This window comes from Copadichromis virginalis, linkage group LG15 (assembly GCF_057382275.1).
Source record: "Copadichromis virginalis isolate Kocher_CV1m ecotype Utaka linkage group LG15, C_Virginalis_male_GT1.1, whole genome shotgun sequence".
Taxonomy (NCBI): domain Eukaryota; kingdom Metazoa; phylum Chordata; class Actinopteri; order Cichliformes; family Cichlidae; genus Copadichromis; species Copadichromis virginalis.
The window spans coordinates 32,528,593-32,554,436 of NC_140632.1; the positions used below are offsets into that span (position 1 = coordinate 32,528,593).

Below are 25,844 nucleotides of genomic sequence, written 5' to 3' on the forward strand. Positions count from 1 at the left end.
AATAAAACTGAATTTAATTGAGTTCAGATGACTTGGTTTACTGCCTGAGCTACATTCACCTTCTGTCTCAAATCTTGAGGGAAGCACTTGGTAGCGGCCGGTTTGTGGTGACATTTGTTCTTTCCTCTTTCAAACTATGCCCCCAACAGTGCTCACTGGAACCTTCAGTAATTTAGTAGTTTCTTTAGTAATTTCTTCTGTAACCAGTGTCATCAGTATCATCAGTTACCCATCATGAGATGCTTCTTGTGTGACATCTTGGTAATGAGACACCTTTTTTTAGGCCATTAGTTGGAACTGAAGTGGCAGGATTGCTTTCAGCTGGTGCCATGACTCTCCATGCCTTTTTGCTTTCTTCATGCATTCAGTACTTTCTCCCAATGCCATTTTTTCATTTTCACACATAGCTTAATTTCTGGACATCTATGATTTGATTTCTCGCATGAGTGGATTGGATGGGTAGTTACCGACATCTAGTGATGTCAACAAACCTTTTGAAATAGATTTATTTAGAAACGTCAGTATTGACGTTTTCAATACTTCTTTTATCTGGTGTAAACTTATAATCAAACAGTTGATAGGAATAGCAATCACACATTACATAAAGCAAATTAAGTGTCTCTTGGATGTGGAAAATAACTAAATTATTCATGCAGAAAACATACTGTATAAGCACACTGTGGACATATAATGTTGCTGCAGAGAAACAGGATGAGACTCGGTTTGAAATCAGGCTCCTTTGGCTAATTTAGAACTCCCATTGGCACTCGTTTGGTCCCAGAACTGTACTTTATAGTTTACTTTTTCATGATTGAAGACAGCTCCAGAATCATGCTCTGAAAAGGGAAAAAAATAGGTACAATGTATAGTTATTATTCTTGTCATAGTCATGATGACACGTTTATGTTTTGTTTTCTAACCTCAAGTAGTATATAGTAAATAGTAATGTTTGACTTTCTGCTAATATCTCAAGACTATCTTGTCTTGAACAGTATTAGAAAAATATATGATAGTGAGAAAATGTCTGTAAACAAGCTTGACCTTTGTTGTGGTTGAAACTGACAGGTTACTTATTTATTTTATTTTATATTACTCAATTCATAATGATCACTGGAATTAATGAAATAAAAAGGGTTTTCAACTGAGTTTATTCAAGTAAAGTTGATTGCTATCACTGACAACAGATTTCACCAAGGAAGGGAGGAACTGAGAATGATGTTGATTATTAAGCAGCAGGAAATGTAAAGTAGTTGTGGGCCAGCTAATGAGATTTTCCAACTGGATATGTAAAAGGGTATGAACTGGACTGGCACTGAGATCATCTGATCAGCTGAGCTTTACATTGTAGATGTAGCTGCATTTGATTTTCAATATTTATGTTTACTTTTTGACAGAATGAAATTTAAAAAATATATCTATGTGACTGGGTGTGGTTTGTGGCTCAGCTGCAGGAGAGGGGTGGAGCGATGGGTTTGGGGTGTGGTGTCATGGGAGGCTGACCCACACAGCCTCCCCGGGTTGCCGTGACCTGACGGGTGTGTGTGGTGTGAAGCAACAAAGGTAGCTGGAAGGCTGCTCTAATAAAAGCAATGGAAAACACCGCTTGACTTGCAACGCTGTGTACTTCAGGAACTTCTCATTACAATCTATGGTAAATTTTTTCTTTGGTCATAACTCCATCTTACAACATCATTCGGACTAATTACACTTGAATTGACAAAAAAAGTGGAGTTGGAGGGAATTTAAGGTAGCTTGACTTGATCAGACAACAAACAAACAGTGTATCTATAACCAAATCTTTCAACAAACAAGTACACGCTAAATCACACATATGAGACTATAAGCCTTTATTAATAGCCAAAAAGAGACATTAGCTTACCATGGACATCCTCCTCCCTCCAGCTGGAGGTGGTGGAGACACCACTGGACTCTCCCCCTCGCTAAGATGCTGGGATGCATTGTCCGTTCCACTCTGACAGTCTCCACTGTCAGACGGACTGGCCAGCTTGCCCTCCGACAGTCCTCTGGACATAAAACTGCATTTTCTGGCTGTGGGATAGTGTTCACTCTCCGGAGAATCACTCATATCGCTGAGCTCCTTACATACACTCACTCTGCTCTGCTTCCTCTGTGGGTTTCTAAGGGCTGCTGGGATTTCCATGTGGCCGGCCGTCAGTGTAGGTCGAGGCCCCACATAGTGTGGTTTACCAGAACCATGGGGTCCATTTGAGTCATCGCTGCTGCATGACGGTTTGCGATTTTCCAGAGTGTAACGTCGTTCCATGACACCCAGCTGGTGCAGACCTTGGATTTCAGCTTGGCTGGGGCGGCAGGAGATGCTGTGACCTTCGATACTCTGAGGGGCCACTAAGGCCAAATTCAAAGGCTGACTCTCTCCGTGAGTTTCAGGCACAGCAGAGCAGGTCATCTGCGTGAGCTGGATTAATCTCTGTGGTGAGGAATTTGAGAGCACACAGATCTGCTGCACCATGGAGTTCTTCTTTGACCTGCACATACTCTCATCATCCCCATATTTATATCCATACAAGATTTGTTTAATCTTCTTCACCCCCAAATGGGAAATCTCTAGGAGATTGAGGAATAAAGAAACTCCGGCAATAACCAGCATGAAAACCATGAAAATGTTCTTCTCTGTCGGTCGTGACACAAAACAATCAACGCTGTTAGGGCAAGGCATCCTTTCACATTTGTAGAGTGCAGACAGTCCAATCCCATACAGAGCAAACTGTCCTATAATGAAACCCACCTCCACTACAGATCTGGTCAAAATATGGAAAACATATGTACGCAGCAAAGAGCCCCTGAGAGGAGCTTTCCTTACTTTCTTCTGTTCATCTAATTTCCTGAGCTCTTTCTCAATTCTTTTATGGTCATCCAGGACGGGATCTGTACCTTCCAGCTCAGCTTTCAGACACGCTTTCTTCCTGTGTCTCTCCTTCTCAAGGGTCCTCAAATGATACAAGGCGTGACCCATGTAGACCAGAGAGGGTGAGGATACAAAGATAATTTGCAGGACCCAGTAGCGGATGAGAGAGATGGGAAAAGCTTGGTCGTAACAGACAGTCTTGCAGCCAGGTTGCTCTGTGTTACAAACAAACTCGCTCTGTTCATCATCCCAGACATCCTCAGCTGCGACGCCGAGCACAAGCATCCGGAAAATGAAGAGGATTGTGAGCCATATCTTCCCAACGATGGTGGAATGAATGTGGACCTCTTCTAAAATACTCCCTAATAGATTCCAGTCCCCCATCTTCTGTCATATTAATATTACCTGTGAACAAAAGAAAACTTTGTAGTTTTCAGGTCTTTCTACAAATTTAAATCATGCAGCAAAATGTACTTTACTTACATATTTTCTAGAGTCCTCGTCCCTGTGTGTTTTGGCATAAGGCCATTAATCAAATTGTAGATTCGAGTGTGGTGTAAGTGTGATATTTTAATCCCTTGGAGACAGACAACACCCTACTGTGCAGTCTGACTGACACTATTTTAAAGCTGGAAAGTAGGTCGGTTTGAAGCTATTGATCCATCAGTACCATGACCTTATAATGCCCTGAGGTTAGGTTCATCCTGCCACTTTTGTCAGGACACTAAACTAGAAATAGCACCAACTCAGATGCCAATACACAGCTCTGGACAATGTTTTCAGACTCATTACTTCTAATCTTCATGCAACCTTTTTCTAAATCTTGAACTCTAGGTTTTTGATAGTTTCAGGTTTTATGCAGTGAATGAAATGTGCCAGCATGCATGTCTTCAATAATCTTTCATCTTTGTTGTAACTGTTTTTATACTGTTTGTATAGTGTGCTAGCTAAGGAGCTAGCACACTGTCAGTTACACTATCACACCTTTTCACACAGGGCTCTGCGGGTTCCATAATAAACACTCTCATTTAGAAGCTGCATTTTTGTGTTGTATTATCTTTCTCTAACATTTAGATTTGTTTGATGATCTGAAACATTTCCGCGTGACAAACATACAAAAAAATAGGAAATGAGGAAAGGCGAAAACACTTTTTCACACCACTGTAACGCGATGTGGAATTTTATTATTACTTAAAAGGACAAGATTGCAGTGGTAAAGTGGACAGAACAGAAATAACATAGTGCTAACAGAACTATCATCTGCATAGATAACATGTTAACGCAAACCTAGACTACAATCCAGAAGAGTCTTTGTTTGTATTCAGAAGGATAGGGATTTGTGTTGGTATGTGCCCAACGTTTATATTGTTAACTGGTAATTATGGGAGAGTGCGCCATTTTAGGAGTAACGAGAAAGTAAGTAGCAGTAACACAAATTACTTTCTCTTGCGAGTAATTTAAGTAATATATTGCATTACTTTACTGAAGTGGAGCTCGTCAATACTGAGAGGTTGCTGTTGTTGAGAGTTCATATTATTCCATAGGCCTGTGCAACCAGTGACATGAAAACGTTGAATGTGTAAATGAGTCTTACCTGATACAGAAATGGTAATTAAATATTTTGGAGTTCAGCGTGTCAAAATCAATGAATTATTAAATATTTTATGATTACATTTTAAACTTTGCTTTCTGTTTTTCTCATAAATTCTCCCCAATAGAACAAAACTGATGTCTTGAGTTGAGCTGGTCAAATTCCTTTAGAAACATCATATTTTACTGGGGAAATGCAAAAAAAGTTTGTCTGGCAGCACAAATGAACCAGCTGCTAACAGATGAGACAGTCTCAGGATCAGTTAGCTATTACAGGTTACTCTCATGACTGAAACGTTTCTTCCACTGAAAACGCTACCCCCAGATGAACAGAATCAACCTGGTTGATTAAGCATGCACCATGACATCTGCATTCAGTTTTCCCCAAAGTCACCTAACACAAGGGTACAATGGTGATGAACATTTGTTTGTCTGCAGCGATGGAGAGCCATCACACATTTGGGGAAAAACACACATTTCTCACCAAACGGGGTATCCAACGTCCAAAAGCAGAGAAGACACCCAGTGCTCAAAATGCAGCATCCTCAACAGTCTCTAGGATGATAGTGATTACTGAGGCCAACAGCCCACTCAAGTGCAAACAAGCTCTAAATGTGACTGTTTACCTTGGGGAACAGAGCTAGTACTAGTGAAATTTTTCCAATTTTGTGACAGAAAAACCAAAAGTTTATTATAACCCAAATATTCTATTCCGTGAGTGAGAGACAGCGCACTCTTGTTACAGTTGATGATGAAATCTAAACTAAATAGGCTGCATATCAGAACATGGATATTTTTCTCCACTTTCTTTCTGCTAGAAGCACATGCAATCAAATCAGCTGAACATGTGAACACTCTATTATAAAGGGGGTCAGGGGACCCTGTGTCCTTGAAATGATTGATCGGTCTTAGACCAATGTGGTGGAAGTGGAGCTTCAATGATTGAGTGCACCAGAAGGCACCCCCATAGTGAGGTCTGAAAGAGAACCAGGGCTTAAAGTGAGATTTGGCAGGTTGGTGAACAATAAATGCTGGTGTAGCAGAGAAGCAAAGTAAATGACTCAATAAGAAAGATGCTGTACTGTGATTTCTACACAAAATATCCAGCTAGTTCTTTATGGTTTGTCCACACATGATGTTTTGAAATACATGTATCACCATTTTCTCTTTTATAAAACAATTGAAAATGTGCAAAATGGCAAAACATGGGGTGACATTGTTTTCTCTGCAGTATCACCTGGAAGCAGAACAGAGGATCATTTGGATAAACCTTTGGAGACATCACTGCAAAACATATTAATCATTCAAGAAAACAAATGAGATGATTACTGCATAGCTTTGACCCATCGTAACCCCTGCACGTAATGACAAAATCCATATTGTTGATTTTATATGCCTTCAAAAATTAGCAAGTTTAATGTGGCTTGTTGTGGTTCAGGAGTTTTAATGAAATGAGGAATGAACCCTCCTTCATTTTCAGTCTGTAACTGAAGATGCTGAACCCACAGTTGGATCATTGCACCCATCAGATTTAAAAAGCACATAGTAATTGGAAAAACAAACAAACACTTGAACGACTGTATTTGATGAATCCAGCTTGTATGTAGAAAAGTGTGGCACCAGTCCATTAAATAAATAAAACTTTTATTTTCAGTAAAGAATTTTTTACAATATGTCATTACATAGTTCTCGTTAGTAACAAGCAAACTTGTCACTGCAGCTCACAGATACGAGGGTTCATTCAGTCATTCTCTCACACACACGCACTCACAAATTAAGAAATGAATGTAATGATGTAATGTCTTTTACTTGGAGTGAGCATGTAAACAAATGTATGAAGCACTCCCTTCCCACACACAAACACATCTATTAAAACAAGATCCAACATTTAACACAAAATTTAACACTGACTCCAAGTCAAAAGACTAAAACTATGAGCCCTGTAGATCAAGGTTTAATGGCAGGTCATGTGTTAACCTCTAAACTAAGAATCTGACTCAATATGTAAAATATAGTGAGCATACTTGTTTTGGAACCTGAAATCTTCTCATTATGAGGGTAGTTTCCCCCAAATGCTTGGAGAAAAACTAATTTACGGACGTGGGAACTGATATTATGACTCATTAACTGTTTTGAGATCTGCAATGTCTGCAAAAGTCGAGATAGGAAGGTAAAAAAGGTGGAATCCTGTGGCCCACATCACGTCCTTCTGTGATGATCCTGTGTGGCTTGCTAAAAATCTCAAACGTTTTGAATTCCTTTCTCAACAGCAAGAGCAGGTACAGTTCTGCATCTGTAACACAATATCCTTAGAGACAGTTATGAATTCCCAGCCTTTGACTCAAACCAAGCTCCAGATTTTGACAGATACAGTACTCTGTGTGGTGATCAAGTCATCATATCACCTTAATTATTGGCACATGTATGAATATGCTCCAAAATAAGAACCATATACACAAATATTCAGAGGCATCAGGTGTCCATCTTCTTAAAAAGCTTCATGAGCTGATAAAATCTGTGAGCAATCTGGGGAAAACAAACAGTTAACAGTTACTGGATGCTTACACTAAACAAAAGTAAAGAAAAAGAAAGAAAGAAACAAGATTTATCTACCTGGCCTGAAGGCTTGTTAAGTTTCTCTGACAAAGCAGAGAAAGTCTCGCGTGAAGCGCCTTTTGTCTTCATGTCCATGAGAATAGCTCGATCTTCATCTCTGATGAAGGAGATAAAAGATACTGAGTAGTCTATTTAATTAGCTAAACTTCTTACACAGTAACAATACAAATAATCATTAGTGGCAGCCCTATAATGTAGAATGAAACATTAAAAATACATTCAGTGAGACTATTCTGATTAGATGAGCATAAACTACCAGATCAAAATCTCTTCAAAAGGCTGAATTTTGGCAACACTTATACAAGGTACACAGACACAATACATTCAGATAACTGCAAATTTGCCACCACAATGAGTTAAACAACCCAAAAATGTTATTTATTTATTATTATATTTATTAATGTCCACAGGTTCTAGCCCTCAGATAGTTATTGATCCCAAGGAGCCTTATCTGTGTATTAAAATTACTTTGATTATTATATTGTTAGTTTCATCAATTAATTTTTAACTTCTAAACATGGGGGACAGTGTGCAAAACTAGTTTCAACTCCCCCCAAAATACAGACATATTTAACAAAGCTCTTGTAGTGAATGGACCAGCACTCATACAGAGCCCTTTGAATCTTAGCACTCAAAGGACTTCCTATGTTTATACAGTGTACAGCAGTAAAAGCCAAACTGACAGCCACTTGAACAGCACATGTACTAGAGCTGTAACCTCAGCTGGTTCGTTGACGTGCTCATTCAAGGAGAGAGAAAATGTTTCATCAATAGGCTGCAAGTGTCAGAGCTAACTTATTTAATGTTTAGACGGAGTTGACTTCAAACCAGCTGACACCATTTCAGTGTGGCTTTATTTTGTCTAACATTTCCACAGCTTAACAACCAGCAAGCCATATTAATCTATATCAGCTTTGTTAGAAAGATGACGTTAGACCAGTATGGCCAGGGATTACAGATATGCAGTGTCTATAAGTTGCAATGTTGAGTCTGCGAGGAGGCCAACAGGTCCATCACAGGTCAACTTCTATTTGACATTTTCTGCTGAAATATTGTGAAACCAATACTGACTATATGCAACTAGTATTCATTCTTCTATTCAGACACTCCTTGGAAAGAGAGAACACGATGCACTTTACTACTGACCTAGTCCAGGCCATCACCACCTCGCCTTTCTTCCTGATGACATTCTTGGCAGACAGACTGCTGGGAGACAGACAGCCCATAGATGATTTGGAATCTTCATCTGCTTCCTTGGAAGGAAGCACGACTTCTGGACTCTTTTTTTCCTTCCTCAACCTCTTCGCTTTTGATTTGTCCTGGTGCTTCTTTCGTTTTCTGCCTTTGTCGGGTGAACTGCTCGTGTCCTCTGCTATCACGAGGCTTCTCTCTGACTCAGATATGTCCACATCATTGTTCTTCGAGTCTGACACGTGTGAAGACAATTTTCGGCTCCTCTGATTTGTATAAGAGCTTTCAGTAGTTTGACAGTTATTTGACACAGCACATTTAGAGGGAATGAGTTTATTCTGAGACTTGTTTGAGACAGTTTTTGAAGGGCTTATGTTAACATTAACAACTGTGTTTTCAGAAACATTGTTCAAACACTTATCTGAAGGAGAACCGTCAGACCGATTTTTCAGGGTCTCTTTGGAAAAAGTGTGTCGAGTTAGCATGTCATCTGGCTGATTGTTTAATAGTGTTAAGTCTTTACCTTCAGTGAGACAGACACTGGATTCAGTACCAGCTGGACACAAAACAGAGCTTTCAGCAACGTTAGAGAAACTGCCCGCCAAAGAGACAGCTTTCTCAAACTTTTCTGCAACACCAGCTTCACTATCCTGAGCTGCAGTGTTATCTTCTATGTGCTGCTCCTCTGTTAGTGTTTCACGTAAGCTCTCATTAGCAGTTAGAGTTCTATCTGCTTCTGGATTCGCCTGCCGAATCTTCACAATGAAATGATCGTTGGACTTTTCCATCACTAGCGCCTGCATCGCCATGTCGGGCTTAAACACAAAAGACGTGGCAGGTGTTTCTGAGGCCAAACTGCTGCCAGAGCCACAGCTGGAATTATCAGTGTCAAGAGCCAGGTGTATGTCATGCTCTGTGGCATCCTCCCCGTCCAGCAGAGCATCCTCGCATATGTGGGCGCTGATGACGTTCTCTGGCGTGGACGTGACATACATACTTGAGGCGGATGGCTGTAGGAAGCTGAGGTGACTGTCAGATTTCAGAGGTGATGGAATGGTGAGAGACACGGCCAAATCTTCAGCTAGAAGTGAATATGACTTCTGTGAGGCCAAGTTGGCCTGCAACAGTGCTCGATTTTGCGATGGAACTTCTAACAGACAATTTTCATCAAGTAAAGCCGGGTTCAGTGTGGTCTGATCTTTTGAGCAAGAGGAGGATATTTTGCGAGGTGAAATACTAGACCAGGTGGCAAAAAGTTTAGAAGGGGTATCAAATTTAGCTGGGGAAAGCAGCTTAGATCGATACTCAAATTTTGATGGTGTGATGATGCTTATGTTTCTTTCTCCATCTTTCCTTGGAGTACTGAGGGACCAGGCAGTGTTTTCTCCAGCGATACCACTGCTTTCTAACAAGTCAGAACCTTGCAGAAGACACTTGAAAATTTCACCCATTTGAGAGTCTCTGACCAGATTGAATGTTAAACTGGAAGCTTGTTGCTCAGTGAGTAGCTCAAAGTCAGTTCTGTCAAGCAAAGAGCCATTCTGAGTGACCACCAAAGAAGGTATATTATTTTTTTCAGGAGTTGCAGGTGGATTTTTAGGAAGAAGGAACTCTGCTTGTGTATTTGGGGAGTTCAGTGGATGCGACTCAGACCCGTGTGTGATTCTGATGTCCTTGCCTCTGCTTCCAAGGCCCTTTTTGTAAGACACCACAGCACAGGATTTGGCCTGATTCAGGCTGGTGGAAGCCGGCTGTGCTTGGTTCGACTCATATGATGCCTTTCTCATGGGAGGCTGTTGAGATACATTTTCACCGTCACTGTCCTCTGGCAGAGGTCTTGAGGCTTTGCAAAAGCTCTTCAACGTTGTGTGAATATCCACAAACAAGTAGTCAACTTGGACATTTACAAAGTCCCACAGCTTTTGCTTCAAATCCACTGCTTGTTGTTCAAATATTCGTTTCACAATGCCATTATTTGACACTTTGCCAAACACAGATTCAATGAGTTTCTTCAGTCTGGACTTGAGCTCCCCTGGTTGATCACATATCTTACCAAAATGAGCACCATCCACAAACTCTAAAAAGGACCTTTGGAAATTATCCATCATTCCATAGAAACTCTTCCTGGGAAAAGTTTTATGAAGCTTCATGTACTTTTTCCGGATCTCGGCACGGACTAACTTAAACGTCTCCATTATTTCTTCGATGGTACAAAAAGAAGCTTTACTTGCTGCGGGACAAACTGTTTTAAAACGACTTTTTGGACTTTGTGTCGTTACGCCTGAAATTTCACGACTTTCTTCAGAAGCAGCCCGTCTCTCTGCAAGCTTCTTCTTTAAAACAGAGTTAGGACTTGACTTATTTCTGACTGGCTGTGCTAGTTTTGCCCTCTTTGTTGTAGTAGTGGGTGAACTTGCCGCCGTCTCATCACTTTCACTTAAAATTTCTCCTTCCTCCAGATCTGTGTCTGAACGACTTGAATTCAAGTCAGACACTTTATCCACCGAATTTACCACGTCTCGCTTTGCAGGAGAACCTGGATATTTGTTCTCCTTATTTACATCCAACTTCTCCGAGTTGGCATCAACAGCTGTACTGGAAAAATCTGCACAGGAAAGAAATAGATAACAGTCAGATAGAAGAGTCAAACAAATGTATAAGATGGTACATTTTTGTATTTTTTGCCAGAGCTAATTTTAAACCCAACTCAAAACAGTAACAAAGATCCACTGGGGATGTCAAAAGCACTACTGTAACGTAACAGGTAATGCTAATTAAGGTAAAGTCCAAACATGTATTTTATAAAGGAGAAATGAGGTGTTCAATTTCTTAAAATACATTGTGCTGATGCAGCTGTGACAGAGGACAGGCACATAAAAGACACAGTGAGATGAGAAATGAGATGAAATTAGCAGTTAGTAAAGAGAAGGCTTATAGTAAAGCTTGTAAGCAGTATCCTTGGCAAGATGGAAAGCATTCAATGGAAAACTTGCCAGTTTTGAAATATAGATTACTAGACTTGAAAGGAGGATAACTACCTTTTTGAAGGCTCTTTACATGACCAGGCTTGCTATGCACATGGAGAAGACATCTCTTGATTACCCGTACTGGACTCCTCAAAGGACTGATGGCATCTGGGATTCTCTTCAGATTATTCAGTGTGCGCATCATAGAGTCCTCATCATGTAGTAATAGCACAGAGCTTGAAGGCTTCAAATGGTTTTCCTGTCCATTTCTAGGGCTGCAGCTCTTGCTGGGTGTGGTGGTCATGTCACTGTAAATTTTTAGTAGGGTCTTCTCCTCTGTTGTGCTGCTAACTTTGGACACTCCGATACAGTTAGTTGAAGAGCTCGGCTCAATTGCGCTAGCGCTACTGTCTCCAGTGTCTTCATTTGTCTGTGTTAAAACGTAAATAGCCTCTTTCAAACTCAATCCTTCTTGTGGAAGGGACTCCAGGCTGATTGTGCTGGACACTGTATCTGCATCTTTACGACAGTCTTGCTTTTCACAATTCCCTTTCAGATGAATTGGAGTAGAAGAAGCAGGAGAACCTTGCTGACAGACCTGAGACTTGATAGCCGGGGAAGTCTGACACACAGGATTAGTTTCGTCAGTCATATCTGTTTTCTTTGGCTGTGATGAATCGGCATCTTCTGCACGTGATTCCAAAGAGGCATTCTGCTGTACTGCAGCTTCAAGATGCTCCACAGTGGACTCCACAGTAATCTCAGCACATGAATCGGCAGTATTTTCGCAGTAAGCTTTTTGTAGGTCATAGCTTGGAATTTGTTTAGAAATCCTTCCTGGCTTGTCAACTGGATTTATGGGGTCTCTGGCCTCCGCCATTCTACATTCAGCTGCCTTACTGTCTGAGACTAGCTTCATATTTTCTTCATTATTTTTTGACACGTCTGGTGCTTTTGCATAACTATTCCCTGGTGATTTTGCTGCAAGGTGTGCACTCACTTGCTTTGCTGTAATAGCCAAGGGTTGGCTGTTAGTTGAGGTAGTTTGGACTGAATTGTCAGCTACGGCAGTTTTATTACAGACTGTGTCTTTTTCCTGAATACCTTCCACATCTGATGCCTCAAGTGTCCTCTCACAACTCAAAACTTTGTGGTTCTTCAGAGACTGCTCTGTAATATCTCTCAACTCTCCTTCTAATTCAATGTTTTCTATGTCATCAATGACACACATGTCTTCCATGTTAGGCTGCAAATTATCTTCCTTTGAGCCCTTTTCAACATCCTTTCCCACTGGTACAGGATCTTTCAGGCTCCCACCAAAAGGTAATACTGGCTTCTTAATTGGTGAAAGGGTTAAATTCAATGTTTCCATAAAGCACAGTTTCCTGTTTGGACTAGTTTCCTCAGAGTTTTTCTTGCTTATATTGGTTTCTTCAGGTGATGTTTTAAAGACCGTGTTAGTCTTTGCGCATCTGTCCTTGTCACTTTTACTTGATTCTTTGGTTCTCAGCTTCTCACATTTTCTGCTTGTGTGGGACTGACTGTCATTGATATGATTTTTTCTTACTTCATCTTTATATTGCCTTTCCCCTTTCCATTGATGATCTCTCTGTCTAGCCCCTTCCCTCTCTTTGGAGGAATCTCTGTATCGTATAACATGTTGATCTACAGAAGACTTTTTCCAGTCCTTTGAGTTGTAACTTCTGGAAGAGCTGCAAGTAGTCTTGATTTTTTCAAGCTCTCGGCTGTAGCTCTCTTTTGAGCTGTGAGATGCACTGTGTTTAGGGTCCGATGCAGCCGTTTTAGCTTTATCGTGTCTCCTGCCATCTTTTTTGTCATCCGAAGCTGTAGTTTGCAAAATCGTGGGTGAGGATTTAACCTCATCTGATCTGCGGTGCCCATCGTGCGAGTAGCTTTTTCTTTGACATGACTTTGAATCACACCTTTGTACCAAGTCTTTGTCTGCTCTGTGAAATCTGTCATTGTTAGCATCTGAAACACTTCTATGTCTCCTATGTATTGATTCAGAATGTTGACTGGGATGGCTGTGCTCTCTGTGACTGGATTTGTGTTTATCTGACTCCGTCTGTTTGTCAGTTATTTCACCGTCTCGTTTTGAATGGCTATGACAAGATGCTTTTGATGCTCTGGGCAAACTATGACTTTCTTTCCTCATGGACTGACGTGCATCTCTTGGAGGCTGGTCTACGCTGGGAGGTGGAAAATTACTGGATGGCGGTAGTGGTGGAGAAGGAGGCGGACGGGATGGTGGAGAAACCAGCCTACTGGTGGAGCTGTGACTGGAGAGATTTGGATCCCGCACATTTTGTATGGAAGATGGATAATGATGATACTGCCCTCTCTCAGACCTGCAAAACCCAACAATTAAAACATTGCTGTTTCAGTATAGCCAATAATTGATGTCACACCTTGCTACGTGTCTTATGATATTTCCCTTATGCATAACGTTAACCAGTATTCAGTGTAACCTAACGGAGAAGGACGAAAAAGAACCAACGTACCTCTGACTCAGCCTCTGAATCTCTGCGTCTTTTCGTATCACCTCCTTTCTAGCCGTTTGTAAAAGTGTAGAGATGTTTTTTTTGAGAGAGTAGTTCTCCTTTCTCAAACCTGTATTCTATATTCAAACAGAAGGCACACAAAATGTTAGTGGTAAAATGAATTCGTATAACCAAACCATGCAGTTCAATAATGTAGACCCATTCCACCTACAGAAAACACAGTCTTTCTTAAAACAAAACTGTCTTAGTGAAGATAGTAGTGTTTATGGTAACTTTGTTCTAAGTTTCTTGAAGACAGACATTTCATCTCTCATCTGCAGAAAGTTCTCAGATGAAAGGTAAAGAAATTCAGTCCCTTTCTTTCCAAGCTCCTTAGATTACCATGACCTGGAGGACCTGTAGGACTGAGAACCTACACAGACCCTACTGGCTCCTCCAATAAAAAAAAAAAAAAAAAAAAAATCATGGAACAGATGTTTTTTTGGTTTGGGTGAAAACATACATACAACACACACATTTGCTTTGTTTTCTACAAAGGTGATTGAGGCTAATCCGATTCTTCAGAAGATTTTTTCCAAAACGATAAATGAAAGCTGGCCGAGTAAAATATATTCTCATGAAACAACCTACTCTCTATTTAAACCCCCCCCCTAAAAAAATAAAAACAAAAATAAAAACCCACACCTGTAATTCCAACTGCTCCAGTCTCCTGCGCAACTCTTTAATATGGTTTTGGGCTGTCCTGAACCCAGACTTCAGCTGCAGAGACACAAAAACAAAAGGCCTATGAAACAGCTGGCATGATGACTTCTGGCAAACGTTCAACGTCCTGTGATATCCAAGTGCTATTCTCTGCTTACACAAAAATGGCAATCATGATCCCAAATATTGAGCAAGGGTCACCTTTGCTGAAATATGAAGCGTCTCAGCTTATCTGCTTGTAATCGACTCAATCATTAAGCAGTCCATCAGTTCACTTCATTGATTCTTTTTGGAATTTGCTTGATTTATACAGAAATAATCAGATCTAGAGTACTAATTTAATATTTATTGTAACTGACAAAGGACTTATTTTTAGCAGTATGGTTCTAATTTCATAGACTAACCCATATTCACCTACCAATAACAAGGTTTCTACACTTTGTAGAACATCATGATAATATAAAGACTAGAGATGGACCGATCCGATATACAGTACCAGTATTGGTCCGATCCTGACCTAAATTACTGGTTCAGATATTGGGGAGAAATAAAAAAAATGTAATTCGATCTATTAAATATCACAAAAGCACCTCAAAAAACTTGCGACATGGCATAATCCAGCTCATGACCTTAGCATGAGAGGGAAACACGAAGATGAAACCAGGAGATGTCATTACTGAATCATCTGAGCTGAACAGGTGATGGAGAAACAGATTTACCTTTTAGGTGACATGAATGAGTTGAAGGGAAGTTATGAACTGTTTCTGAGAGACAAATAACACCAGGATCCTTTTCTATTGAGCTAACAGCTGGTAACTGTGAAGGGGCGGGTCTAGCAAAGTTTTGCCAGGGGGCCAGGTAGGGCATTAACAGGGAAAGGGGGACACAAAGTAATACTTTTCTTTCTTATTCTCGTTTAAAATGTCTAGCTTTCAATAAATAATTATCTGAATCTTACAACCAAAGTGGTTATCTTATGTGCAATGTATAGAAATAATACATATATACCAACAAGACAGTGTACATCACTCTCACAACAGCGTTTGTTTTCATTCAAAGGCTTTATGGCTTTTTCTAGAATACCTGGTGGGCCGGTCTCTAGTCCCAGTCCAGCCCTGATCTTGATAAAAGATGAGTATCATGAAACCGTGTTTGCATTTATTTGCACTGCTTTCCACTCTGGATGTCCATTTAAGTTAAGCTTTAAGTATAAAATTGTCCATTATACAACTTGGAGGGTTTTCTTTTAAGTTGTTGAATATAAACATTATTTTGTGCTGATATTGCACTTCTTTTCTGCATGAACCTGCATTTTAAAATACTTTTTGAATATTACTTAAATATTTAGATTTAAAATTTGGCTAAAAGTTTAAATAAAAAGATCAGTATTGCTGAACTGCAAAATATTTTGGGTGAAGTGTATTTTTTGCATACAAGTATAATAGACTAGCTTTAGTGTTTTGTTTTGTTTTTTTTAAACTTGAGCATAAACTTATACAAAATGTGGCAAGACATTTAAAAAACAGTTTTATTGATTATAAAAAAACTGTATCAGATTCATATCGGTATTGGCAAATATCCAAATTTATATCCGTATTGGACATTAAAAGGTGGTATTGTGCCATCTCTAATAAAGACTGAAACACAGCAGTAGGGCTGGGCCATATTATACCGCTCACGGTAATACCGGTATAATGTTAGGCAACGATAGGAAAATGAAATATCGCGATAGAATATGAGTAAAACGCGCATGCGCAGTGCCTTTGTTTTCATACGCACATGGCCGATTGTTGAGTGAAACAGATGAACCAGAATTGGTTTGTAAAAATAGTGCAACTTCAGTGATGTGGAACTGGTTTGGTGTTTGTCCGTCAAATACACGACAAAGCATATTTTTTTGCAGAACATGCAAGCGGCCGTCGTTATTGTCGTATTTGTCGGACTAAGATGCTCTTAAATCTGGGAGTAATCTGGGTCCTAAACCCCCCTCTTCAGGTCAAACGAACACTGCAGCATCACTGAGAGTTAAAAACTGTCTAAATTCTTTCATCTTTAATAAAACGATCAGCATTGCTGCTTTACCAGGTGTAACTATGAAGTTTAACTTCCAGGCATCCATGAAAACAAAATGTATTACATTTAACGGAGTTAGAAGTTAGCAGGGAGCTAGCGGAAGTTAGCTCGCTAGTTTCGCTAGTTACCTAAGCATGATATAGCATGTTCTGACTGAGAGATTTCTGGAAAAAAAAAAAAATCAAACGTACAGCTCTGCTATCACGTCCAACATAAATGAAGACAGGAAACTAAACAGCAGTGACGTTTGTAGGGTTACTGAAGTTGGGCTAGGTGGTATATAATGATGTGCTACGTGATCGCTAGCGACACAGCTATGTTAGCATAACATAAACAGTGAAGCTGGAGGACGAACACTAACACTTTTCCACTTATAAAAGTTAACGTGAAGGTTCCTCATGGTTAGAGACAAATGCAATCGCATGGCAGGATGCTGTAAACGGACCAAACTTCAGTCAGGAGAACAACTGAGATAATCCATCCACAATACGAGGTTAGTCATTAATATACTGCAACAAGATGGGAATAGAGCAGCTGCCAGAGAATTTAACATTAATGAATCAATGGTACAGAAGTGGAGGAAGCAAGAAGAATGAGTTTAATAAAGTTTGATTTATCTGACTGCTTTGTTTCGCTTAATGTGCCTTATAATCCTGTGCACCTTATGGTCCGAAAAATACGTACTGCACACTGCAGTTTAATGTTGCAAAGCACCTCTTTTTAACTTCAGTGGATATTATACATGGTTATGCTCAGGATATGTCAGCCCATTTCTACTGGAAATGCCTTTTGGTTAAACTCTCAGCAAGGAATTTGCATTTGCACTGTTAAATTTTTATAAAGCTTTAATGTACATAAAAACCAGCTTCTTGTTTAAGTGAAAATAAATGGAAGGTTGTCTTTTTGCGCTAGTAATGTTGTGGAGTTGTATTTTGTCTCGCATCAATTATATCGTCAGTTATATCGTTATCGCAAATTTTCAAATATATATCGTGATAAATATTTTTGGCCATATCGCCCTGCTCTACACAGCAGCAGTCAAGCTCACGCCCCAAAAAAAACAAAAACAGCTTATCAGTGCCTCACAGCTAATTATCAGTACAAAAAATTCCCATGTTAAAAAATAAATACCGTAATTGTCGGGCTATAAGCCGCTACTTTTTGCACAAGCTTTGAACCCTGCGGCTTTTAGTCAGGTGCGGCTTTTCTATGGATTGTCCATGATTTTTGTCATATCGTAAGGCTATTTGTTTTGTTTGTTCCGCTGTTGTACGGCACTACGTTGCCTGGCGGCAGGGCATGCGATCAGACACCAGTTTTGGGGTTCAAGAGTGGTATGTTGGTCACGTGTCCATCCGCCAGGCAACATAGTGCTGTACAAGTAGCGCGAAAAACAAACTTCAAAGTAGCGCTACGCGTTCAGCGGGAGGCGTGGATGACGAGCGGCGATAAACTTGCGAAAAGCAAGTTATGCTCAACTCCACCGGTGGAATCTGACAGCGTGGAAAAGTGTGAAAACATCCACGCTCACCAACGGATTTCGAAGGGCTGGACTGCTGCATGATGGAGAGGAGGACACCGCCACGGCCCTTCAGAGGGTGTTCGATTTCTTTGGTTTTGAAAGTGACAACGAATGAAAGAAGCTGAGAGTGGATGACGAAGCCACCCTGAGCCTGTTTGTATCCGACACTGGAGGAGAGGACTTTGGTGGTTTCAGTGCGCAGGAAGAAGAGAAAGATGGTGAATGACTGACTTTTCTTCTTGTTAAAGCCGTGTCACTGCACCTGAGCCTAAAAGGTAGTCTGAATCTATTTTTCTGGTGTGCTGTAGGTTATTGTTATGTACTACATTTGTTACTCATTTATGAAGCACAGTACATGTTTCGTACTTGTAATTACCGCTACTTGTACATATACCTAAAAAGTTATGCAAATATGTACCCATAACTTGTTTTTAAAAATATTAATAAAAGTGATGTCTCCAAACAGCCATCTCTTTCCTGACAATTCCCTTTGTGCATATTCTCTTACATATGATAAGTCAACATTGAAACACCTGCGGCTTTTGGTCAGGTGCGGCTAATGTATGTACAAAACAGGATTTTCCCCTGATTTTAGCTTGTGCGGCTAATATTCAGGTGCGCTTTGTAGTCCGGGAAATACGGTAATTCCCAAATGAGCAATTGCTTACCTCAGCGTATGATGACTCTCTGTTCTGCTGTTCCTCTGTCACAATTTCTTCATACAAATCCATTGACTCTTTCAACTGAGAACCAACAAAAGGTGGCTCCTCTGTAAAAAAAGAAAAAAAGTGCTCAGACTACGACAGCAAGAGTAGTGGTAATATGCATCCGATCAAAGTGAAACCATTTCAGAAAGGGCTTTTACCTGCACTTCTGTTAAAACCGATGTCCAGACCATCGTATATATCCACAGACTCCTCGCTTACTTCAGATACCAAGACTGTAGATATTATACATATATATCAGTATACATCAGTAGTTAGAGAGCTTCTACACATAAGTCTTAAGTCATGATTATGGTAGCGTCCGAAAATCTTACATTCATGTAAATTATGTTTTCTAAGGAATGTTTTTATGTACATACTAGGGGTGGGTTTTTATAATCGATTCATCGATTAAAATCGATTCTGGCTTGGATAACGTAAAATCGATTCATTAAAATCCTGAATCGATTTTTTAATATAAATTTATTTTGCCCAAAATGCCAGAATCTCTGGTGACATCTCACAAAATTTCAAGAACCACCAAACAGTTAAGACAGTAAATGAGAGCAGGAACACAGATTCTGCACATAGACTTAAACACACAGCGCGACCCGCGGATCAGAATCAGTTAGATGTCGCCTTTCTCACAGTCAGGGCTGAAAGCCGACAGCTCGCTGATTCTGATGTGTCGGCGGTCCGCGCTTTGTGTTCACGCCCTTTATGCGCCGATTCTAAAGCTGTTAGTTTTATCTCTCTCCAAACAATATTGACCGAACCAGCAGCAAAAGAAGATCCAAACGCTTCACATAAAATCGTCATGAATTCACTCTGACTTTTACTGTTTTGCTTCCACCGCGATGCACAGCTCTCTCTCTCTCTCTCTCTCTCTCTGTACTTCAAGAACAGTTTCCCTTTCTTCATTATTCGCTTGCTTGTTACGCACAAGTCTACCGTTGTTTACAGGCTGTCGGCCGCTGTTTTTTTTCCCTTTTACATTCTTCCGAAAAGAAAACCTCATTTCTGCTGTTCAATACTGAACAAATTTAAACTTTTTAAAATTATTCAAAATGCAAAAACGCTTAACCGTGTCTCTAATAAAACCGCTGTAACTTCAGAGGTAATGTTCATATGCTGATTAATGGTTTTCTTTCGTTTTTGATGTACTGCAGAATATTTTTATAAATCCCAGGCCAGGAAAATCACCTTCATGTTTTTCTGTGTTTTATCTTCAGCTACTTTGACACAAAGGCATCTGCTGTGACGCTTACACCTGTGATAAAGTCTTGCATGTGTCAGCTTCCTTTTTATTGATACAAAAATATGTAAATGTACTGATCTGAATTATAATATTTCTGACTGTCAAAATTTCCCAGCTTTAATTCGATTTGATTCGATTTAAATCGAATCGTGGATCGAATCGATTCGGGACCTTGTGAATCAGAATTGAATCGATTCTAGAAATCAGTGATACCCAGCCCTAGTACATACATAAATAAAACAGTGGATAATAAGCAGACTGGTTTTATTCAAATTATAAACTTTCAAACTGAAACAGATTAAGAGCCGTGAGAAAGTAGTAGAATTACGTGTCCAACTAATGAGACAAATGAAGTACAAGAACTTAACTCAAATAATCATTTTGTTTTACTTTACATTTTAAAACCACCAAGAGCATCTGGTTTTTGTGTGACTGGCTGGTATGTAAAATTGTAGCAGTCTGGCAAGTAATGATGACGCTTGTCCATTTAAGACTTCCACAAACTTTGAAACACTCTAAAGTCTGAGTATTGTTGTCACATTTGGTGCTTCCACTTAAAAGGCAAGCTGCAGTATTGCAAGCATGCAATGGAAGTCATATTAAAGTGAACATGAAACACTTCATGTATAAAGGCTAATTTACATCACGGAGACCTCCTCTTAAAAACTGGCATAGATGTAGCTCTGTCTGTGAAGCTGGATTTAAGAAATAAGTGCTAAGAGTTCTACGTTTTTAGAAGATGTTTAGCGCCAGCTTGTGCCAGTACAGAATTTGACATCACCGGGTTGGTTGGTTGTGGTCAATAGACTCACATGGTTGGGTGGCTCTTTACAGCCAACCTTTTGAGAAAAAAACTGACATGTCACACTCCTTGTTGGTCTGGTGACTCAAGTAGGCTCTCCTCCACATAGCTCCTCATGTATAAAGTGCTTAACAAACCCTAAAATTACAGCTAACAGGTGGATTTTCCCGTTTCAGAGCAGCTAAAAAAACAACAAATAACCACTGAATGCTTAAGAGATAGACAGTGAAACATGACAGTAGAGCTGGGCGATATGAGATTTTTTCATATCACAATATGTTTTTTTCATTTCAGGCGATAACGATATCTATCACGATATAAGCCAAATAACTATATTTGTAAGATTTAAATGTGCCGTTGCTCACAAGTAAAATGTGAAATAATCAGCAGCTTGTTTTTATTTAAATATTTATTTCCCATAATAAGTTCAACAGGATAGATGTACTTAAGGAACATGAGACTTTTTCAGATAAATAAAGGCAAATATTGCAAACTACACAAAAGGCAGCCGCTAAAGCGTTTAGGTTTCAAAATAGAACAAACGAAACAGACTACTAAATTGTCAATTCCACTTAGAAACAAAATATTAATTCTAAAAATAAATCTTAGTTTGTGTTACAGAAGAACAGACAAAACTGACTAACTTTTGTCAATATCAAATAAACTGAGAACTAAAAGGAAATTCTCAATCTCTCCTTGTTGTATAGCTTAGCTTTTCAAACAGTTTTAACAGTTACTTTAGTCTGACAAAAGCTGAATGACGAATTAGCGCTTCCAGTCAGAGACTGAGGCTACGTCCACACGTACACGGGTATTTTTGAAAACTGAGATTTTCTGTTTTCGTTTTAAAAAATAATCCCGTCCACACATAAAGGGAGAAATGAAGGAAAACGCTGCTATGAACATGCCAAAGCAGCAGGTGGCGCTCGATTCCTAACCGTGCAGAAATATTGGCCAATCAGAAGTCTAGAAGCCTTGGTGGGAAAAAGTAAACAAAGCTGGGGCATAGAAGCAGAACCGAGTCGTATGTGTGGACGGACAGTAACTGTGTGTATATGTAAGCATTTAAACACTGCAGGGAGTAGAATTAACAGTATTGTAGAAATTCATTTCACCGAAACAATAACGTGGCGCACAGTGTGACGCATGCACCAGTTCATTGTATTTCCAGACTTGCTTTCGGCACAATTTACAGTGCACGCTACTCTGTTTTTTGTCAGACTTGAAATAGCCAAAATACCTTCACACTACGGAACTTCTATGGCTCTTCCGTTCGACAATCTCTCCGGCGTTGGAACCATTATCTGTTTTCTCTTCGGTCACGCTCGGTTGATTTTTCTAGTCGGCACACTCATTTCCTCCATTACCCGCTGGCTGCTTCCCAAACAAACACACGTGCGGCTTGGCACTTGTGCTGTACGTTACAAGTCACGCGACGTGACGCTGCGGCTGTGATTGGTTCGGCTCTGCGCTACTTAATTTGGATTGGCTGATCTTTTTTTTTTTTTTTTTTTTTAAGAGGACAAGAGCGGCGAGGTCTATCGCGATAGCTTAATTTCTCTATCGAGTAAAAGTTATATCGCGATACATATCGTTATCGTTCTATCGCCCAGCTCTACATGACAATATATCCTTTGTTTTGACATAAACACACTGTTGCAGCCAGAAGCAGCACAAAAGTGACCGCCTTAAACTGAGTTTTAGTCTTAGTGTTGTTTTCTTCTGAGTTATTGGGTCTGGTATAGGGCTGAACGATATATCGCATTTGCGATAATATCGCGACATGATCAAGTGCAATTTTCTAACCGCAAAGGCTGCGATTATACTGCGATTATATTATACAATTCATGGGCTGCATCCTCCTGAGGCCGCATTTGTAGACCGATTACGTCACAGCGACGCGCCGAAGGCTGTCCAAATTACTACCATATCCCAGAATTCATAGCGCGGCCCAGCCAAACTCCAGTTTCCAGCAATGGCGGCCGCTACTAAGTTTTAAAATTACTCATACTAATCTTTCTGGGTCACAAAATAAACTTTTAACATATTTTCAGGCGAGAAAGTAGTTGTGTAAACATCAAATATCTGCTCGGTTTATCAAGATATCCCATATTTGCAAAAGTGCTTCGACGTTTTCAGAGGCGTCTGCTACCCACCAGCTCGACAGCTAGCCGGGAGCTCGAGGGTTACTGATGCGGCCGAGAACGGCACAACTCCCGGCACATCATTTTCAGATCACCGCGGAGTTTCGCTGCTCGGGTTAAACGTAATATATAAGTCACTTAGACAACCTAAAAATGTTATTGTTGGGCTTTTTTCAGTGTTTTGTTTGTTCGTGAGTAAATCGGTTTGGCTGAGATTAAAGTTATTAGATTAGATAAAATAAAACTTTATTAATCCCCCGGGTGGGTTCCTCCTTGGTTTTCACACAGCTGACTAAACGTCAAACAGAAAACTTATTAAACAGAAGTATGAGACAGTCGAGAATTTACACCAGTGTCTGGTTATATTTTAGATAGCAAGAAGCAGACGGCCGAGTTTATTAAACTCCACCGAGACAGCGGTGACGCTAATCAGAACTAGCCTTCTGATTAGCTAATCAGAAGGCTAGACCGTCCAATTTCACGCCTTTAAACTTTAAAGGCGTGTTTGTGTGTGTGTTTATACAATTGCTATTATGTTTGCACTTTATGTGTAATGTTACTGACTGCAGAGATCAGTAAGATGTGTGTATTTTTTATTTATTAGTTTTATTTATTTAATATTATTTTTTAATTGAATGACTGTCTAGTAGTTCACAGATGTCGAAAAACTGAGTGTGGTAAAGCCACTGATTTTTTTTATGTATATTTCTGCAATCTGCACATTGTACTGACTTTCATTTTAATGTTTACACCAGGGTTCCTTGTCAGCACTTTATGCTCAGATGTTTGTAAGCTAAAAATAAACTATTGTGTATGTTCAAATATACTGTTGTGATTGAAGAAGTTAAATAAAAATGTCAGTCATCAATTCATGCATCACCTCATGTCATCATAACAGAGGTCTGTCTTCCAGGAAAGAACAGTTTAAAATTAATGTAATATAGTATTGGCCATACTATATGATGTATTGCTTGTCTTTGTTTAATAATACAGAAGACAAATACCTTAAAAAATAATCGCATATCGCATCGCAATCTTGGGGCAAAAAAAAATCGCAATTAGATTATTTTCCATAATCGTTCAGCCCTAGTCTGGTATTAGTTAGCTAACATAAACTAATGTAAGTCTATTGACTGCAGCCAACCAAACACCAGTCCAAAGAAGAATAAAAGCATGAAATTAATAACTAAAAGCATGCATGTTTACAACCTGAACTTTCAACTAATGTTTTTAATGCCGAGCACTGACAGTGTATGGAGGCCCAAACAATAATTTAAGGTTATGGAAGATAGGACATTCAGCTTCCAAGGTCTGTTAATGACCAACAAAAATCAGTCTTAATCAATTTTAATAGAGTATCTACAAATGTGGGATTGAATTCGTTTTCATTCAATTTTTGATGAGTAATTCCAAGTTCTTAAGTAGCAATGTATACTTACGACCAGATGCATGGCTGGTGTCAACGTTCTCCATCCTGTCAAAGATCCCTGTGGCAGTTTCTTAAGGACTACCTGATGTCAAAGCCAAAGGGAAATTGATGGTTGTTATTGTCCAAGCCAAAACAAAAGATTGATGCAAAGGTTGCTTTAAAAAAAAATCTTAAAAGTCTGCTCTACAAGTTTCCATAAATTACTGTTACTTTGGGCAAAAAGGTCCAATAATAGTAATAGGCCCTTTTACTCAATCAATGTTTGCAGGAGAGCAATACTGTTTATTTTGGTAAGATGATTATTTTTAACAACACTTTTTCATTGTTCAAATATTTCTTATAAAACTACTTTTATGAATAATAACATATATGCAGATCCACATCAGAAATGGGTGAAGTGCTGGGCAAAAAACAAGTCGCCAATTAAAGATCGATAGACAACCAGATAAATAAATAGATACACAGCTGAATTTTCCCAGAGATCGACTGTGACATACACCTAATGGTATACACAATTCCAGAGATAATGTCGGTTGACAGACGGTTGATATATTGGACAAATGTGGACTAATGGCGGTAACATGTTGCGCTAGCTAGAGCCCGTCCTACTGCTCAAAGACACCAAAGAACAAAGCCAAGCAGAATGATAATCTCATAACCTTTCAGGTTAAAACAAACGATCAAACTGTGGGCCCGAGTTAATTTCGTTGAATAAATATAACACTGTCTTTTTGACTCTTTTGTTCCTAGCCTTGTTACCTTTGACCCGAATTAAACTAACACAAACACAAAAGACAAGGATGGCAAACAAACATCTCCTTTCACAACGTTTTTATCTTGTCAGACATTTCACGACACATTTTACCTCTTAAAGCCAAGTGATGGACTGCTTATTTATTTTGTTTTTTACATTTCTGGACATTACTTCAAACAAATAAAGCGACTCGGGACTGTCTGCTTAACTAACCCGGAGGAAACAAGAAAGTTGGTCAGCAAAAGAAGTGACTTAAAATTAGCCTGCAGAACATTAGAGTAACGTGGCTGTGATTTAGTCGTCTTACTAACTTACTTGCGTATTGTTGTGCCCTCCTGTTGTTTACAGCTGTAAAGCCGCGCCAAGACTTCTTTGCACAGGAAGTACCATTTTCCCGCGGTCTGTCACTGCAGCCTGCGCACTCCTCCTCTCCGCTAGCAAAAATATTCTTCAACACTTAGGTAGATTTGCGACACTGTCGCTCACTGCCTTCGCGAGCAACTAACATGCTCCTGCCGCCGAGTCAGAAAGAAAATGAAATGCGTTAAAGACAGAATTAACGCTCCACTCAAGCCCAAATTGTTGCTTCACTCCCGGAAAAATGGACAGCCAGGCCAGGGTCGTGTCATCACCACGCGACATTAGGACAGAAAACGGAAGCAGTGTGGGAGGGGGAGGTAACGA

General features: G+C 39.7%; 2 protein-coding genes across 2 annotated transcripts; both read right to left on the reverse strand.

Moving 5' to 3' along the window:
* Positions 1-686: 686 nt before the first annotated feature.
* Positions 687-3,271, reverse strand: gja10b (gap junction protein alpha 10 b). Its single transcript, XM_085431159.1, has 2 exons — positions 1,880-3,271; positions 687-836 (listed from the first exon to the last, which is right to left on the reverse strand). The coding sequence occupies exons 1-2, from the start codon at positions 3,269-3,271 to the stop codon at positions 798-800; spliced, it is 1,431 nt and encodes a 476-aa protein (XP_085287285.1). The 3' UTR covers positions 687-797.
* A 2,829-nt stretch (positions 3,272-6,100) lies between these two features.
* casp8ap2 (caspase 8 associated protein 2) lies at positions 6,101-25,792 on the reverse strand. Its single transcript, XM_085432933.1, has 10 exons — positions 25,476-25,792; positions 24,417-24,488; positions 18,935-19,009; positions 18,738-18,838; positions 14,457-14,531; positions 13,773-13,888; positions 11,323-13,619; positions 8,240-10,889; positions 7,091-7,190; positions 6,101-7,003 (listed from the first exon to the last, which is right to left on the reverse strand). The coding sequence occupies exons 2-10, from the start codon at positions 24,448-24,450 to the stop codon at positions 6,950-6,952; spliced, it is 5,502 nt and encodes a 1,833-aa protein (XP_085289059.1). The 5' UTR covers positions 24,451-24,488; positions 25,476-25,792; the 3' UTR covers positions 6,101-6,949.
* Positions 25,793-25,844: the final 52 nt, after the last annotated feature.

Bases quoted from the DNA above. Each gene is read 5' to 3' on its own strand.
- gja10b (XM_085431159.1), bottom strand. From the start codon at position 3,271: ATGGGGGACTGGAATCTATTAGGGAGTATTTTAGAAGAGGTCCACATT. The intron at 837-1,879 runs GTAAGCTAATGT...TTCCCTTTTCAG, and splicing joins GAGGGAGGAGGATGTCCATG to AGCATGATTCTGGAGCTGTC.
- casp8ap2 (XM_085432933.1), bottom strand. From the start codon at position 24,450: ATGGAGAACGTTGACACCAGCCATGCATCTGGTC. The intron at 14,532-18,737 runs GTAAGCAATTGC...GTGTCTCTGCAG, and splicing joins GAGAGTCATCATACGCTGAG to CTGAAGTCTGGGTTCAGGAC. The intron at 7,004-7,090 runs GTAGATAAATCT...TGTTTTCCCCAG, and splicing joins TTAACAAGCCTTCAGGCCAG to ATTGCTCACAGATTTTATCA.